At 31.6% G+C, this 18,857-nt stretch overlaps 1 protein-coding gene across 1 annotated transcript; it reads left to right on the top strand.

Moving 5' to 3' along the window:
• Positions 1–7,084: 7,084 nt before the first annotated feature.
• LOC122522081 (fatty acid synthase-like) lies at positions 7,085–15,583 on the top strand. Its single transcript, XM_043642888.1, has 15 exons — positions 7,085–7,232; positions 7,319–7,572; positions 8,283–8,514; positions 8,687–9,114; positions 9,199–9,492; positions 9,563–9,782; positions 9,889–10,049; positions 10,138–10,455; positions 10,531–10,836; positions 10,909–11,129; positions 11,193–11,467; positions 11,533–11,916; positions 12,455–14,289; positions 14,369–15,106; positions 15,290–15,583. Exons 1-15 carry the CDS (start codon positions 7,085–7,087, stop codon positions 15,356–15,358), a joined length of 5,883 nt encoding a protein of 1,960 aa, XP_043498823.1. The 3' UTR covers positions 15,359–15,583.
• Positions 15,584–18,857: the final 3,274 nt, after the last annotated feature.

Raw genomic sequence — 18,857 nt, 5'->3', positions numbered from 1 at the left:
TTTCTGCCTATTGCACTCTTAAATTGTCGCACCATCGTTTTCGTGGGCGCCCCGTGCTTCTGCGGCCAACCGGTGACTTATCCCGTGCAATTTTGACGATTCTTCCGTTGTCCATTCTGTTAATATGTTCGTTCCATTCTTTTTTTTTTTTTAGTATCCATTCGTTAACGTTCTCCACTTTGCACGTTCTTCTTATATCTTCACTTCTCTCTCGGTCCAGTAGTGTTTTTCCAACTATTCTGCGAAGAACTCTCATTTCGGTTGTCTCTAGTAACTGTTTCGTTTTCGCTGTGTCTGGTCGAGTTTCTGCGGTATATGTAATAATAGGTCTCACCGTTGCCTTATAGATTCTTGCTTTGGTCTCTATATCCATGATTTTGTTTCGCCATATTGTGTCATTCAAACAACCCGCTATTCTGAATGCCTTCATTGTCTGTTCTCTTACCTCTGCTTCAACATCACCATACCCTGAGATTTCTATTCCTAGGTACTTAAATCTCATTTCCTGCTGAATAACCTTCCCTTCAATTTCCAGTTTGCACCTTAACGGTGTCTTTGACGTTGTCATGCATTTAGTTTTCTGGGCCGATATCTTCATATTGAATGATTTGGCTATGCAGTTAAATCGGTGTAGTAGACGTTGTAGATCATCCTCATTTTCGGCCACTAATACAGCGTCATCAGCATAGCATAGGATGGTTATTTCTTCGTTGCCCATTTTATATCCTTTTAGCAGTCTTACATTTCTTACTATTTCGTCCATAATGATGTTAAAAAGCAGGGGACTTAGGGAATCCCCTTGTCGGATACCACGACCTGCATCAATCGGTTCAGTCAAGGCACCATTTATCTTTGCTTGGATCTTATTGTTTCTATAGATGTTCTCTATTGTCTTGATAAGATTATTCGGAATTTGCCGGTTATAAAAGAGGTGTATAACATCCTTTAACTGCACATGGTCGAATGCCTTTTCCAGATCAATGAAACACACATATGCTGGTCTGTTGTATTCAATTGATTTTTCTGTTATCTGTCTTATGATGAAAACCGCGTCTGTGCACGATCTGCCTGATCTGAATCCCTGTTGTTCGTCTTCTAGATTCGTTAAGCTGTTAATTTTATTCGTTATAACCTTTGTTGTTAGTTTCAATGAAGTGTTTAAAAGATTTATTCCCCTGTAATTTGTAGGTAGTAACTCCGCCTGCATGATCACTAGGAGGATCGAGATCAGCGATCATGTTGCCGGTCCTAAGCCCGGGAAAAGGAGGAAGGTTGTTGGATCAGTCTAGCTCCCTATCCAACGTAAAAAAAAAAATTTGCTCATAGAAACGATATACAAATAAAAGTTAAATATAGAAAAACCATAACATGCAATGAAGAATTTTAATCTCAAATTGAAAAATCGATCATTAAACCGGTTCTGATATACGTTCAATGATAAAAATCGATGTTGGTTAGGTTTCGAACTTGCTAATGAATTTTTTAAGAACTACTAAGCTCTATTGAAATATTTTGTTTTTAAGCGACCGGGCGAGATTTGTTGATATAAATTAAAAGGGGTATAAAAAATTTAAAGACATTTCGAGAGATATGATAATGATGAAAAAATACATATATCAGAAACCAATAAGATATGCTCTTAATCACGGCAAATGATATTTACTCATGATTAAAACGAGCAAGGTGAGTTATAATGTAATGTAAAACTTATAAAGTATCAGATGTAATCGAGCCATAATAAATTATGTTCTATTAACTCCGCTTCTCTTTCCCGATGATGATGCCGCGTGATGAGTGCTGTATGCTGTGAAAATGTCCTTATTAACTCTACTGTTTTTTTAGAACAGTCTTTATCCAGCGACTGAGTGTCTGAGACGTAACCGCCCTGTGCGGCTTTTTCCAAGATATGAACAGCTTATTTTCTCGACTTCTCAACTCATCAGTTTTGATCAAGTATTGCTTAATAGCACTAACTACACAGACGGAAGGGTCATCCCTGAAGATCGGCAAAATCAAGGACGGTTGTTTTTTATTATGCTTTGATGACTTTAACTGTGCCGGAATCGCTAACTTCATGTACTGATTCGATCCTCCTTCTCCCCACTCGATCCACGCACTCGAAAAACCAGCTGAGAAGGGACTCTCGAGTTTTTTTGACTTAACGCCAACGTTTGCCTTACTAACCGGCTTCAGTTCGTTTGAAGAACGTTCAATTAGCTTGGCTGTTTTCAGCGATTCTCCCAAATGCTTCCCAAAAAACCATTCATCCATGCCTGTGGAGTTTAATGTTTCTTTTAGTGCCGGATTGATTTTCGCTGTGATTATTAAACGCCTTGTTAGCGATTCATCACGTTGTAAGTCCACTAAAATCGACGCCATATCACTAAGCACGAACCATCTTAGGAGTATCAGGAAGTTTCTCTCTTAGGAGATCAGAAACTAATGGCCCCAGAGCAGACAAACATGCGCAAACTTTCTGCTGCTTTTTCCACGAGCCTCTTATTTTTATATAGAATCTGTTCCAAAAGAGATGCCTTGACCTCAGCATTCATTTTTGAGGCTCCAATATCAAACAATTCTCTGGGGTTGGATACTTACTCAAAGGTCTTTATCGCTCCTCTTTTGGAAAACCCTCTTTTAGAATTTCTTTCCAGCGTAAGCATAAAATATTATGGATTGCTGGAGCTATTCTCTTCTCCGCATCCAACCGCTTACCCAATGCTTCTAGCATTTTTTCATCCAGCATCGTTTCCTCCGATACTATAGGAGCTGCTTCTAGTTGTGTACTGACACATGCCTGAACACTTGTAGTTGCTGCCGAATCAATATTATCTTCCTCAGCAGATTGCAGTTCACCTGAACTGTCTTTTAGTTGATTTGTTTTTGGATCAATATCATTCAGCTCTTTCAGAATTCGCTCAAATGGAATTAAGGGTAATTCTTCTCTACGCTGACGATCCGGTGCATCAACATTACTTCCCGACGATGACAACGACGACGACGAGTATTTCCTGCCTATATGCGGAATAATTTATTAACAACATTATGACTCTTCTTTTTTACAATACTTGATTGTCAACCGCTTATTTATTTATCTAAATAACTAATAATAGTCATCTCCTTGAGATATCCATCTGGTAAACTTGTTCACTCGCCAGTAAAATGATGAGAAAGAAAAACTTGTCTTTTTATTTATGATGAATTTTGTTATTTCTCAATGTCAAACTTTATATCGATTTTCCCACTACTTGCGTTTTAAAAGTCGATGGATACTGTCACTTAAAATCTACTGAACCGATCGATTTGAATTTTTGCACACTTTTTTTACACATATTTAGCGAGGTAACGCTGTTGAGTTTTTTTTGTTTTTTTATTTGAAGTATTTTTATAGGGGCTCAAATGCTGGTTTTTTGGTCGAAAATCGGGTTTTTGACTTTAGAATGCCACCAAAAATCCAAAAATGAAACAAAATTTTTTTCTCGACACGACTACCTAGATAAACTTATAAACTAACAAAATAGCTTGGGTTTTTTGTTTTCAATCATCCAGTTTTGAGCTCTGATGTCCACCGCAAAACGCGTTTTTTCCACGGTGCCTGACAAAAGTTGCTGCCACTCAAAACTTTATATGTTTTCCCGAAAATTTCACAGAGTATTCTTCAAATATGACTTGACTATACCCTATTGTAATAACATCATTTATATTAACCGTTTCATTAATAAAAATTCATAAATATATGCCATTTTTCGACCGAATTTACAGCCCCCCCCCCGTCATTAAATAATAGGAGTAAACGATCATAAGAGACGAAAAACTAGACGTTAAAACAAAAATTCTGAACTCGTCTTCCCCCCCTCAAAAAAAAGAGCTGAAGCTATAATCGTAGTTACATCGATTCAGATAACAAAAAGCAGTTATGAATATGTATTACAAAAATGATCCCATGAAGAAGAATCTAAAATTTTACTTCTGCTCGAGTAATATATAGAGAAAAATTTTTTTATGAGAAACGACAATTGTATTCGTTCTTTATGACTAGACAAAAAAGTAACTGATTTTTCACATATACAGTAAAAGTGAACAATAAACCAAAAAGCTATAAAGCGAAGAAATTCATGCTGTAAATTTCAAATCGTTTTGCAAACGCACAATAAATACAGTTTTTTTAAAAACCATTTTAGTTTTCTAAAAACAGGAAGTTATTCTTACTCTTTGACAATCTAATAAGTGTCCTGGATATTTCTAATGCAACATTTTTCTTACAAACTAATTTAATTTTTATTAAAATTTCGTATGAGTGTAATATTAACAACCGGAAATATTTCTCCCAGTAATGCTATTTCGTAAGATTAATGATTCGTATAACGCTTTCAATAGAATTTTAATTAAAATGTTAAATAAAAAAATTTTACTTGTTATTGAAGTCTTTCTTATGTTATTCATTGATAGTTTACCGTAATATTTAAATACTTTGATCCTGCATTAAGAGTGTTCAAAAAGTATTTCCAAAAAACTATATTATATATGAAATATATTGCTATTTACGTCTGCTCAACGGATTTATTATATTCTGACAAGATTTTCATATCCAGCTAGTATTAAATGTTTGTCAATTTAATAGAATTAAGTATTTCGAATACTTTAGCCTCTAGATCATACGGAAATATCTTTCTTTTATGAAAACAATTAGAAATCAAAGGTCATCTAACGCCGTGAGAAAGAATTTTTTAAAATGGTAGTTAACGACAATGTCTCATACGTAAGCACATTAAATATGCTGATTAAATCGCATAAATATATACTTAAACGTGCGGTTAAATCAAGAACATTTGTAATAAGAATGTCTCCATCTACAAATAGTACTTGAGTTGAAATAGTTTTATCTTGTTTTTTTTTTTTAGTTTTTTCATTAACTAGTTATTATTTTCCCTCTTTAGAAATCCAATAAGTGTCCTGGATATTTCTAATGCCCCATATTTCTTACAAGCTAATTTAATTTTTATTAAAATTTCGTTTGAGTGTAATATTAACAGCCGGAAATATTTCTCCCAGTAATGCTATTTCGTGAGATTAATGATTCGTATAACGCTTTCAATAGAATTTTAATTAAAATGTTAAATAAAAAAATTGTACTTGTTATTGAAGTCTTTCTTATGTTATCCATTGATAGTTTTCCGTAATATTTAAATACTTTGATCCTGCACTAAGAGTGTTCAAAAAGTATTTCCAAAAAACTATATTATATTTGAAGTATATTGCTATTTACGTCTGCTCAACGGATTTATTATATTCTGACAAGATTTTCATATCCAGCTAGTATTAAATGTTTGTCAATTTAATAGAATTAAGTATTTCGAATAGTTTAGCCTCTAGATCATACGGAAATATCTTTCTTTTATGAAAACAATTAGAAATCAAAGGTCATCTAACGCCGTGAGAAAGAATTTTTTAAAATGGTAGTTAACGACAATGTCTCATACGTAAGCACATGAAATATGCTGATTAAATCGCATAAATATATACTTAAACGTGCGGTTAAATCAAGAACATTTGTAATAAGAATGTCTCCATCTACAAAGAGTACTTGAGTTGAAATAGTTTTATCTTGTTTTTTTTTTTAGTTTTTTCATTAACTAGTTATTATTTTCCCTCTTTAGAAATCCAATAAGTGTCCTGGATATTTCTAATGCCCCATATTTCTTACAAGCTAATTTAATTTTTATTAAAATTTCGTATGAGTGTAATATTAACAACCGGAAATATTTCTCCCCGTAATGCTATTTCGTGAGATTAATGATTCGTATAACGCTTTCAATAGAATTTTAATTAAAATGTTAAATAAAAAAATTGTACTTGTTATTGAAGTCTTTCTTATGTTATCCATTGATAGTTTTCCGTAATATTTAAATACTTTGATCCTGCACTAAGAGTGTTCAAAAAGTATTTCCAAAAAACTATATTATATTTGAAGTATATTGCTATTTACGTCTGCTCAACGGATTTATTATATTCTGACAAGATTTTCATATCCAGCTAGTATTAAATGTTTGTCAATTTAATAGAATTAAGTATTTCGAATAGTTTAGCCTCTAGATCATACGGAAATATCTTTCTTTTATGAAAACAATTAGAAATCAAAGGTCATCTAACGCCGTGAGAAAGAATTTTTTAAAATGGCAGTTAATGACAATGTCTCATACGTAAGCACATTAAATATGCTGATTAAATCGCATAAATATATACTTAAACGTGCGGTTAAATCAAGAACATTTGTAATAAGAATGTCTCCATCTACAAATAGTACTTGAGTTGAAATAGTTTTATCTTGTTTTTTTTTTTTAGTTTTTTCATTAACTAGTTATTATTTTCCCTCTTTAGAAATCCAATAAGTGTCCTGGATATTTCTAATGCCCCATATTTCTTACAAGCTAATTTAATTTTTATTAAAATTTCGTTTGAGTGTAATATTAACAGCCGGAAATATTTCTCCCAGTAATGCTATTTCGTGAGATTAATGATTCGTATAACGCTTTCAATAGAATTTTAATTGAAATGTTAAATAAAAAAATTGTACTTGTTATTGAAGTCTTTCTTATGTTATCCATTGATAGTTTTCCGTAATATTTAAATACTTTGATCCTGCACTAAGAGTGTTCAAAAAGTATTTCCAAAAAACTATATTATATTTGAAGTATATTGCTATTTACGTCTGCTCAACGGATTTATTATATTCTGACAAGATTTTCATATCCAGCTAGTATTAAATGTTTGTCAATTTAATAGAATTAAGTATTTCGAATACTTTAGCCTCTAGATCATACGGAAATATCTTTCTTTTATGAAAACAATTAGAAATCAAAGGTCAACGGTAGTCCAGGGAAAGATTTCTTTTATACAATCATGCATTGACAACGCAGCAAAATCCAAAGTAAACACATTTAAATTGCAAAACTATTAGGCATAATTAACAATTTAAATTAGACTTATTCGATTGGCTATATAAACAGCGATTTTAATGAATAGCTTTATTTGTCATACGAATTTGTAGCTGATAGTTTGTCGCGTGTTGCTACATTTAGCAAATATGGAAGTAGAAGGCTTAGATGAAAATGCAGTGGTTATTTCCGGAATATCGGGGAAATTTCCAAAGAGTGATAATATCAAAGATTTAACGGCAAATCTATTAAATGGAGAAGACTGCGTATCTGAGGATAATACAAGTTGGAATTTAGGTAAGAATATGTTTAATTTGTTTATATATAAAAATTAAGTGGAATAATGTGCGTTATTTTTGTTTCATTAAATTATTATTTTTTAGGTCATTCGTCTAAAGTATCATCGCGTCTAGGACGCATTTCTAATTTAACGAAATTCGATAACTTTTTTTTTGGAATTAGTGCAATTCAGGCAAAATTTCTATCGACAGAAATAAGAATGGCATTGGAAGTTTCGTTTGAAGCGATCATTGATGCCGGAATAAATCCTGTAGAGTTACGGAACAAGAAAACCAATGTTTACGGAGTATTGAGTTTATATGAGTCAGATAGTTATATACTGAAAGATAAAACTCAAGTAAGTAAATAGAATGATCTAATGGATTTCATTTAAGGGGTTATACGCAGTTAGAATTTAAAAAAAATCGATTTTTTTTTTTTTTATTTTCGAAATGTACATATATTTAAATATATTCTCTGAAAATTTCAAATCGATCCGACAAATATTCTTTACTTCATGTAAGCTGCAAACAAAAATTTTCAACTATGTGTAAACGTCTCTTTGAAACTTTAAACGCGTTTTTCTCAAAACGGTATTTTCAAAGTCGGTGATCTCGATTTTTCAAAAACGGCTTAACCGATCGGTTTCGAATTTTTACACAATCTTCTTAGATATATTCCTCAGGTATTAAGTATAAGGAATAATTTTTTAAAAATTTATTACTATTTTTTTGTAACAATTTAGAGCGAAAATTTTAGTCAAAAACAACAACTTTTTTTCAAATAGACCAATCCACCAAAATGAAGATCACCGCCAAACGTCTTTTTTTAAAGGACGTTCAGGAAATCATCTACAGGAGCGGTGCAGATTAATATTTTTAGATAATCGACGCGCTATTGTATTCTCAAAAGTTGGCTCTATTTGAATTACCATCCCTTTTGTTTGAGAAATAAAAACTGTTTCTAGAAAAAATTCATGAAAATACGTCTTTTTCGAGCCTCGCAACTGCGTATAACCCCTTAAAGGTAAAATCATTCTATGTGCAATTGTTTTTATTTTCATTATAGGATAATGGATATAGTCTACTGGGGTATTGTCGTGGTTTGCTAGCAAACCGGATCTCGTTTTGTATGGGTTTAATTGGCTCAAGCTGCACTATCGATTCAACCAGCATATCAAGTTCATTAGCAATTCAAAAAGCGTACGATGCTATAAAAGCTGGAGATTGCGATTACGCGATTGTTAGTGGGGGAATCTTAAGCTTACTTCCCCAAACATCTTACCAACTGCATGATTTAGGTAAAATAAGAGTATACTAGGTATAATTAATTCCAATTCTTGCATGTAAAGACAAAAAGGCAGTCTTTTTTATATTTTTTTCTTTCAATGATAATTAAAAGTCTTAGAACATCAAGTTAAATATTTTCGTAATTTATAAATAATTTTTTGTTCTATGCATTCCTTTATTTAGGTTTGTTGTCAACAGACGGGGTAAATAGATCTTTTGATAAGAAAGCGTCTGGATTCTCGAGAAGCGACTCGGTAGGAACCATTTTCCTTCAAAGAGCCGAAAATGCAAAGCGGGTTTATGCCGAGGTCGTTAATCTTTCTGTTAAGTACACTGAAGCAATTCCAAGAAACACGTGTCTATTTCCCACAGCCGAATCTCAGGCTCAAATAATGAAACAGACATTGAAACACTGCGGCCTAAAACCAAGCGACGTAACTTACATCGAGGCCGATGGTACAGCAATAAAATCAATGGATCTCGAAGAATTAAAGGCAATAGATGTTGTTTATGGTCAAGATCGAAGTCTTTCTAATCCTCTTTTAATAGGATCTGTTAAGTCAAACATTGGTAACGCTTATAATAATAATGCAATAAATTCGATAATCAAGGTAAATTTACTGAAAAACAAAATTAAATATAAAACAACGCAAATTTGGTTTAATATTTCACATTTGTTTATTTTTTATTTCTAGGTACTAATTGCTATGGAGACCGGAGTTATACCTCCGAATCTTCATTATTCCGAGCCTCCAGAAGAGGCCCAATGTCTTCGGGATGGACGCGTAAAAGTAATTACAGAACCAACACCTTGGACGGATTGCTACGCTGCTGTTAACACAGCTGCTTTAAACGGTTCCTTCTCTCACATTATCCTAAAACGTCATTCAAAAAAGAAGCAAAGGAGAAAACTTTCACCATTTAATATGCCACGACTTTTTGTAGCTTCTTGTCGAACTCAGGAAATGATATCGTCGATCTTTGATATTGTAAGATATTTATTTTACGACCGAATTGATTAGGCAAAATGATCGTGAATTATATTCTATTTGTGTTTAGTTAAATTCGAATAGAGGAGATGATGAATTGGCTCAATTAATTACTGATATTACTGAGAAACCATTTTCCAATTCTCTGTATTCTGGGTATACAGTAATTCCAGATTTTGAAGCAGCTGATTCAGAGCAATCGATAGAAATGGTTCAAGCTAATTTGTCAGTTCAATCTCGAGAGATCTGGTTCGTTTTTTCGGGGATGGGATCACAATGGACCGGAATGGGTACTACAAATATTATATTTAAATAATTAAAAAAATGTTACATCTCTCTCTCTCTCTCTCTCTCTCTCTCTCTCTCGTATATATTAAATGTAAAATTCTCTTTTAGGTGAATCACTAATGAAAATACCAATCTTTGCCGAAGCAATAAAAAAATGTGATGTAGTTTTAAGACCTCGAGGTTACGATATTGTGCATATTATATGCGATAAAAATCCAACAATATACGATAATATTATAAATTGCTTTCTGGGAATAGCAGCAATACAAGTAATAATATATCTAATGTTTCCCCTTCAGCGCAGTGTTTATTTTTTATTTTTTTTTAAATGAATAATTTCGAATAATTGTTACATAGATCGGTCTGGTGGATACTCTATATGCTGTTGGCGTGAAACCGAATTACATGATCGGGCATTCTGTTGGTGAGCTGGGTTGTTCTTACGCAGATGGTTGCTTTACTGCTGAGGAAATGATTTTAAGCGCTCTTTCTCGTGGTTTGGCTTCAGTAGAAAGTGATTTGATACACGGAACGATGGCCGCAGTAGGTCTCGGTTACAAACAGTTGCGACATTTCTGTCCTGAAGACATTGATATTGCTTGTCATAATGGACCCGACAGTTCTACCATAAGTGGACCTACCGAGTCCATAAAAGCTTTTGTAAAAGAATTACAGGTAATGCTTAGGAGATATTTTTTCATAGACATTTAAAATATTAAAATTTTGAAACTGTAATTATATTTTCTTTAGAGTAAAGGAATATTTGCTAAAACCGTGCCGACTGGTAATATTGCTTTTCATAGTCGGTACATTTCTCCAGCTGGTCCAAAGTTGTTAGAATATTTAAAAAAAGTCATCTCTCAACCAAAAAATCGCAGTAAACGTTGGCTATGCACGTCTATTCCGAAAAATGAGTGGCATTTAATGAAAGCTCACCTTTCTTCACCAGAATATCATACGAATAATCTGCTTTCTCCTGTCTTATTCGAAGAAATATTAACAATGTTACCAAAAAACGCTGTAACGATTGAAGTTTCTCCCCATGGACTTTTACAGGTTTATTTGTTGGAATATATATTTTAATACAATTTTTTTAAATTAAATAACCTAATACTTTTCATTTATTAGGCAATTCTAAGAAAATCATTGGACAGTGGTTGCATTAATTTATCATTAACAAAACGAGGCCATAAGGACAATGCAACTTTTATTTTATCCACATTAGGAAAGCTTTATAATCTTGGATTTCCAATTACGCCAGGAAAGCTCTATCAGAGAGTTCCTTATCCTGTTTCCAGAGAAACCCCATCTATTTCTTCTCTTGTTCGATGGGAACACAGTTCTGATTGGTAAGTACAAAATAGACTTTTTTCAAATGGATGCTATAAACTATTATTGTGTATGTTTGACAGGCACGTGGCAAGTGATAAATTTTGGGAAACTCAACAAATAGAAGAACTGGTAGATTTGGAATCAGATAAATACAAGTTTTTACGAAATTTTAAAATAAACGGCAATGTTATCATTTCTTCAGCTGTTTATTTAAAGTTGGTTGTGAATATGTACTCGAATTTAATACCGAATAAGGCTAATAACTCTTTTATACTCGAGAACATTATTATTCACAATAAATTACTAGAAATACCTAGAAATGGCAAAATTCGTTTAATTATTATGATATTTAAAGGTATAAATAGCAATCCTATAAATATAATATTTTAAAACAATATTTGAAATAATGCAAATTTTCAGGTTCAGGAAAATTTGAAGTAAAAACTAAAGATGAAATTATGATAGCTTCTGGAACTATTCGCTTAGCAGAAACACAGAAGGAAGATATTCCAGAAATCATTTTACTAAAAGAAGAAACGAAAATTTTAGACGAAGAAAATATTTACTCTAATCTACTTTTACATGGTTACCAGTATGAAGAATCTTACAATATTATTAGCGGACTTTCTACATCGTGTTCCAATGGAACGCTTAAATGGAGCAGAGACTGGAGGTTATTACTAGAAGGATTAGTTCAAGTCCATATTATCAGCAATAGGAATAAAAATATGTTGGTACCGAGTAGGATACAAAAACTCGTCATCGACATGGAACAATTAACAGAAAAAATGAAAGAAAACAATGGTAAGAATTTGAAACCTAATATTAATTTACTCGTGATTATTAAGATACAATATAGACCAAAAGTTCTAAAACTCTTCAAATTCTTTACCACGTAAATAAAAACTAAAATAAATGTGTAGAATCTTAAGAGCATTTTTGGACTAAAAATAAATAAATTTTAATTTTCTTTATTTACAATCAAAGAATAGAAAATTAAAATTAATATTATTCATTAAATTATGCTTTGATAATACATTATATATGTATATTTATTCTTTAACAAAAATAATCGGCAGCAATTTTTTAACGTATAAGTACTAACATTTACTAGACAATTTGTTAAAACAAAAATGACTAGTATGCAAGAAAGCAATACGTTCAAACGACATAAAAATAGTTTTTACACCAAATATGCTCGTACATCAAACTTGTTATATTATTAAAAAACATTTTTCTGATCACTTATTTAAATATCGTGTTTATAAATGTTTCGACAAAAAATAATGTAATGTATCATAGTTTAACAAACTATATGAACTATACTGATTTTTTTTCGTAGCCTTACCGATGAAGTTTGAAAAACGGGCAAACGTAATTGCTTGCCCCGGAATTACAATGAGTGGAATCCTATTTAAAGAAATAATATTTAAAAACAGAAATTTGAAAATTGTCACGGATGAACTTCGGTTTATCCAGAATATCAATAAAACAAAGATGGATATCGACGACGTATTAAACGCAGTACTAGGATTAATTTCAAAAAATATTAGCATGAGCAGTGAAGAAAAGATATTGTTAACGAATGAGTCAAAAAAGAATACTGAGAATATTTTGGAATTTCTCGAGAATACCATAAAAAGGACGAGGAAAAACTTCAACATAAAATTAATTGCTAGAGAGTTGCTTTATAAAACAATTCATGAGAATTTTATTTTAACGATTATAAATAACGCGCATTATACCGATGTAAGAAGACTTATTAGTACTCTCGGTAAAGAATCATTTTTATTGACAATCATTGAAACAAAAGAGGAAGATGATGCGATTTCTGTATTGACAAGTGTGGGATTAAACGTCGTCCTGAAAATAAAAATTGCTCTCTGTCGTACAGCTCTTCTTTTACATAGAGAAAGAAATTTAGGAAAAACTGTTGTCGTTAATAACCACGAAAACTGTTTAGATCGGTTAAAAATCTGCCTACAAGACTCAAAATATGACAATGTTATATTTGTGGTTAACACTATTATCGATAATGATATATTTGAGATACTTCGAGATATAAAAGGAGAACCGGGGTATAAAAAACTTCAAATTTTTGATTTACAAGATGCTAAGGCACCGAAATTCTCCCTTCAAAATGAATTCTATAAATCACAAATAAAACTTAATCTTCGTGAAAATGTATTAGCCCCAAACGGGGTATGGGGCACATACAGATGGATGCCATTGCGAGTAAAGTCTACTTCTTCTATGCATTGGCAAGCGAAAATTAATAAATCAGGCTCATTAGTATGGATGGAAAAATTACCATTGATTAAAGAAAAAAATAATAGGATGGTGAAGGTAAAATGTTCTGCATTTGACTTAGGTGCATACGAATATTGGTTAAAAAATGATGTCAGCCTAGAATCACAGATATCTATTACAGAATATTCAGGGACAGATGAGAAAGGTCGTAGAGTAATGGGACTAGTTGATAATTTTACTATAAGTAATGAAATTTTAGCCGATCCAGATTTTACTTGGATTATTCCAGACACTATGAGCTTCGAAGATGCTTCAACAATTCCCCAAGCATATTTGGCAGCTTTCTGCATTTTGCATTCGGATACTTGGAGGTTTAAAAAAATTAAAACTGTGTTAGTACATTATGGTGCTAGCGACGTAGGACAGGCTCTCATAAATTTATCCTTATCTTATAATTTTGATGTTTACACTACTTACGAAACGGATGCAGAAAAACGGGTGATCGAGTCGTTGCGACCAAGTTTACCAAAGTCTAATATTATCAAAGTTGAAGACTATACAATTAATATTATGAATATTACGAAAGGCAAAGGTTTTGATTTTGTAGTTGCAAACTATTCCATCTTAGACGATATGGAAAGTTGTTTGGACATTGTTAAAAATATGAAACATTTGGTAATGATTTACGATTCTAAAAGGCCTAATTGTAATCCATTACCACTATTTAATTTTAATCGTTCCATAAGTGTATATAGTTACTGTTTACAAGACCTTATTAAGTTACCACAAAAAAGAAAGAGAGAATTAGAAGAATTGATGAGAAAAGCTCTACAAACGGGTATAATAAAACCAATTATATCACGAAGAATTATGATTCAGGGAGCAACAGAAGAAAGAAAAATTAAGGCTTGTGAACGTTACGGAAAGGTAATTAATTATGTATAAACTTTATGAAATAATACGTTCGATTTGTTGACAATTTTGATACGAATGTATTTTTTTACAGGTTTTGGTCAACTTGCAAGAAGAAAAAAAATTCTCTAACTTAATTCCTCAACTTTTCTTTCATAGCGATAAATGCTACCTCGTTATCGACGGTTTTAATATCTTTGGAAAAGTACTGATCGAATGGATGATCGAACAAGGAGCTAGAAAATTTATCATTGTTTCTAATATGTCAAAACAAAGTAACGAAAATTTGGTCCTTAAATGGCGCGAATATGGAGCAACGATCATTGTTCGACAAGAGGTTGACTTAAACAATGCCACAAGCTTTGACAAAATATTTAAAGAAGCTTTAACTATAGGTCAACTCGATGGTATATTCGATTTACAGAGAACGAAGATAGATTCGTCAATTTCTTCGTTAAAGTATTTTAAAGTTACTGAAATACTCGATAAATATAGCAGAAAGCACTGTCCATCACACGTAAAATTCTTCATTTTCTCCTCGCTCGACTTGGACGAAGATAGCTTAAGAGACACTAATGTGGAAAAATTATGCAAAAAAAGAAAAGAATCTTCCCTTCATGGGTTATTTATATTATTGCCTAATTTTGTGGAAAATACACTAACTGAGACTAAATTTCAAAATTTATATAACACAAAAATGTCATGGTTTTTAAAACGACTAAATGCTATATTTTGCGCAGACTCTTCAGTAATCGCTGTTCGTCAAATATTAACAGATAATTCCCCAGATGACAACGAGAAAAATATCTTCGTTGGGGAGACCGACGAAGAGGTAATTCATTTTATTTTTATGTCAATAATGACATTATCTATTTTTTGTTTCGATTAACTCTTTTACGATATTATTATTATAATTATTATAATTATTACTGCGTTATTATAAATATATATTACTATTATTATTATATGTAAGCTTTATATCTCATTAATTTTGACTGTGTTTAAAATTATTTAGCAACAAATTGATGAAGGGAATCCACAAGACGAGGAAATACGGCAGTTCGAACAATATCTCTATAACTAAGATTAAAAAATTGTGTAAAATTATACAAGAATTATGTAAGTTTCGTTAAGTATACATTTACCTACTTTTAATCAGTCTTCTCGTTGTTTCCTCTTTATATACGCAAATTTTGTAACTTATTTTAGAAAAAGATAATGATATCGTATATGAAACGAAATATGAAATGAAATGTATTGAAATATGAAAAGTTAAAAGTGTACTTTAAAGATTAAACGAGTAAAATTACATTGTTTCTCGACGTTTATTACTCTTTTCGCCTCTTTTTGACTTAAGTTATTCACTTGTTTCACGAAACACATTTTCCACTAACGTATACGTATATACACATAGTTTTGTCCAGAAACAGAAGAGTTTTCAGCGACTGATTACTCTCGAAATGCAGAAAGGACAATTCAGTCATGCGTCATAATGCTATGAAGGGATTTCCTTAAAAATTAATCTAAAACTATAGTTTATTATATCTATAATATAATAAATATATTATTATATCTAAACTATATGTTATTTGATCATTCTCAAGCTTTCTTGAAACTCTAATATTGTTTCGTCCAAAAACATTTTTTTTATCTGCTACACTTAATATTTTCCTCATCAAATAGTCACGTAATCAAGGTAAGGTTCATTATTAACACAGAAAAACCAAAAAAAAACACGGATGTGTGTATTTATGTACGCGAGGAAAAAGTTATACTCCTATGCATTATATCCTAAACATAATAACAAATAATTATATTTAAAAAATTTAAAAAAAATACTCAGTATTCAATGTGAATATAAATAGTATAGAAAATTAAAGGTTTTATTTAAGCAGATAGCAGACATATTTAAAATGAAAAAAATACTCATAATAAAAATATAATTTTATAAATCGTTTAAAACACGCACGTGTTTGAAATTCTCCTATCTAAATACGTACTTAATTTAAATTAAATTTTTTCTTAGGTTATTAAAATTTTTCATAGGTTTGGAAATCCGCCTAGTTTATACCTAGGTGGTCAAAAGCCCAGACTATATATATATATATATAAAGAGGAGGATTGGAGCGTGAGGCTAGAAACCTACCCTCGGTAAAAAAAAACAAAATAGTCAAATATGAAGGAAACGCACTAACAGAGGAAAAGTACTCTGTTTAATAAAACATTAAACACAAAAAAAGTGCAAGTGCATGCCAATGGAAAGAGATCATAACAATACTCATATTCAATAAAGAGACAAAGAAATAAACCAAGAATTACCGCGGAATTAGCTTTCTAAGTGTAGTACAGAAGTTGATGACGAAAATCCTGGTGTAGGAAATAGAACAGACAGAAAAAAGCGAAGAATAGCAAGGCTTTCAACAGAACAGATCCACGGTGGACGTAATAATATTCATATTACGACAAATAGCCGAAAAATCAATAGAATTGAATAAACCAATATTCATATGCTTCGTTGACCTCCAGCAAACGTTCGAAAAAGTGATGCTTAGGGACGGCTACTTATTAAGAATTGATCGTTTATATAATTCATCCAGGTGCAAAGCTTTTTCCTGACGAGCCAAATAAAGTGTACTTTTGAGTCCTGGCTGGGCTCAAAAATATATCTGATTTATTTGTAACTTATAATCCTATTCTTATTCCCACCAAATATACAACTTTTGATAGTTACACGTGACGGCATTTTCAAGTGATGATAAAAACACTGGAGTACTGATTAAGGCATTGGTCGTTCACCAAAAATAATAATAATAATAATAAGAATAATAATAAGAATAATAATAAGAAGAAGAAGATCTTACCTAATTGTACGGAAAAGTTATGTCTCGAGGAAAAAGCATTAGCTTATCTCTACTAATAAATCGAAACTCGTGAGTAAAGATTTTTAATCTTTCTCTGTCGAGCAAAAATGATAATTTTTCCAAGCCTGAAATTATAAATTTAAACGACTATTAAGAACGAAACTTAATTTTATTTTTGGAAGCACTTATTGGTTATTTCTATATATTTTAATACAGAGACTACCTAAAAATTGGGTAATATACCAAAGATCTAAACAATAAAAATTTACTTTTAATAGTGTCGTAGTTTGTTTCCTAATCAAAGTCTAACGAATATGTTCGACACCCATTAAGGACGGCTTAAATATGCGAGTTCATTCTGCAATAATAAATTGTTCGCATTATTTTTATATGATACGGATTCCCATGCGCGGTTTTATAGTTCTTTACCTTTAAGATTCTTACGTAAGACTCGTACTGGCTGGACGTAGTGGAGGGGAGATCTCTCTCTATTGTTTCTAGCAGTGATCACGTGTTGATCACTAGGTTCAATGCTGATCCGACGCAGTCGTAGCTTACCAAAGTCCAAGAAATGTTACCGTTCTCATTAGATAGGTGGAAGTAATACACGTTCTTATCATTATTTAATCGTTTGATAAAAACTGGCTAATCAAAAAATGATTTTATAACGATAAGTCATTACAAATTTTGGTATCACTAGAATTTTATATGCAAATATATAGTAAATAGATATCTTATAACTAATATAATTTAAACAACTTTTCTGTAAAACAGATAACTGAGATTTAATGTTCCCAAAGCAAGTCTAACGAATGTATTATAATATATATGTATCAGTATTTAAGGAATTTATATACTTTTCCCGTTTTTAGTATTAGGCTAATATATTTATTCTATACACATATATGTTTCTTAAGCATATTAATGTAATGCATAAACACTTAGATTTGTTTGGGGTATTTTAGCCATTCTAGGGAATTTATAATTTGCGCTGATTGGTTTTTGCAGATGCGTCGTCAATAGAGTTGCAAAGGAGTGCAAGGCCATACGAGGTGCATACGAGAGCCCCTTGACACGCATGGTGGGGGATATAGTGCGTTGGGCGATGTGCATCGGAAGAAAACGTAACCACTTCAGATCTAGATATCTTACGATACAGTTCGTAAACGGTCTAATATAGTTTTCTTTCCTCGTGCAAGTTTATCAAATATATAGATACAAATTGAATGTTATTGAAATATGCGTGAACCTGGTAAGAATAATCATGAAAGGAAGGAAAGAACAATAAAGAAAAAAAGATTAGAATTCTGAGAATGAGTATAAAGAAAGGTGAGACTAGCAACCTACCTGCGGTAAGAACAATAAATCGCTCCTAAAAATAGCAACAAAAAAGCTGTTATAACAGGACGAAGTCCTAATAAAAAAAAAGGAGAAAAAGAGGAAGTATAAAGAAAGAAAAGTTCCTGTATGAATGTCAAAAAATACGCATTGTTAGGATAAATTAGAATCAAACATTGGTACATTAGATTATTTTCACTATAGAAGTTTTTTAAAAATTACTGTGGGACAATGAATTTAGGCCATTCTTACAGATATCAGGAATAGAATGACGAGTCTTAAAAAAGCATTAAAAATCTATACAAATAGAGATATAAGATATATGCATAAATATACATATTTATGTTACGATAACAAAAAACACACAGAAGTGCATTCATTTGC

Source organism: Polistes fuscatus, unplaced genomic scaffold (genome assembly GCF_010416935.1).
Source record: "Polistes fuscatus isolate 324 unplaced genomic scaffold, CU_Pfus_HIC Scaffold5, whole genome shotgun sequence".
In the NCBI taxonomy this organism is placed as follows: Eukaryota; Metazoa; Arthropoda; class Insecta; order Hymenoptera; family Vespidae; genus Polistes; species Polistes fuscatus.
The sequence above is the reverse complement of the archived record's forward strand: the minus strand, read 5'-3'. Positions and strand labels throughout refer to the sequence as shown.

Excerpts from the sequence above, each read along its gene's own strand:
- LOC122522081 (XM_043642888.1), top strand. The coding sequence starts at position 7,085 with ATGGAAGTAGAAGGCTTAGATGAAAATGCAGTGGTTATTTCCGGAATA. Across the intron at positions 7,573-8,282 it reads TACTGAAAGATAAAACTCAA|GATAATGGATATAGTCTACT; the intron begins GTAAGTAAATAG and ends TTTTCATTATAG. Across the intron at positions 9,115-9,198 it reads CAATAAATTCGATAATCAAG|GTACTAATTGCTATGGAGAC; the intron begins GTAAATTTACTG and ends TTTTATTTCTAG.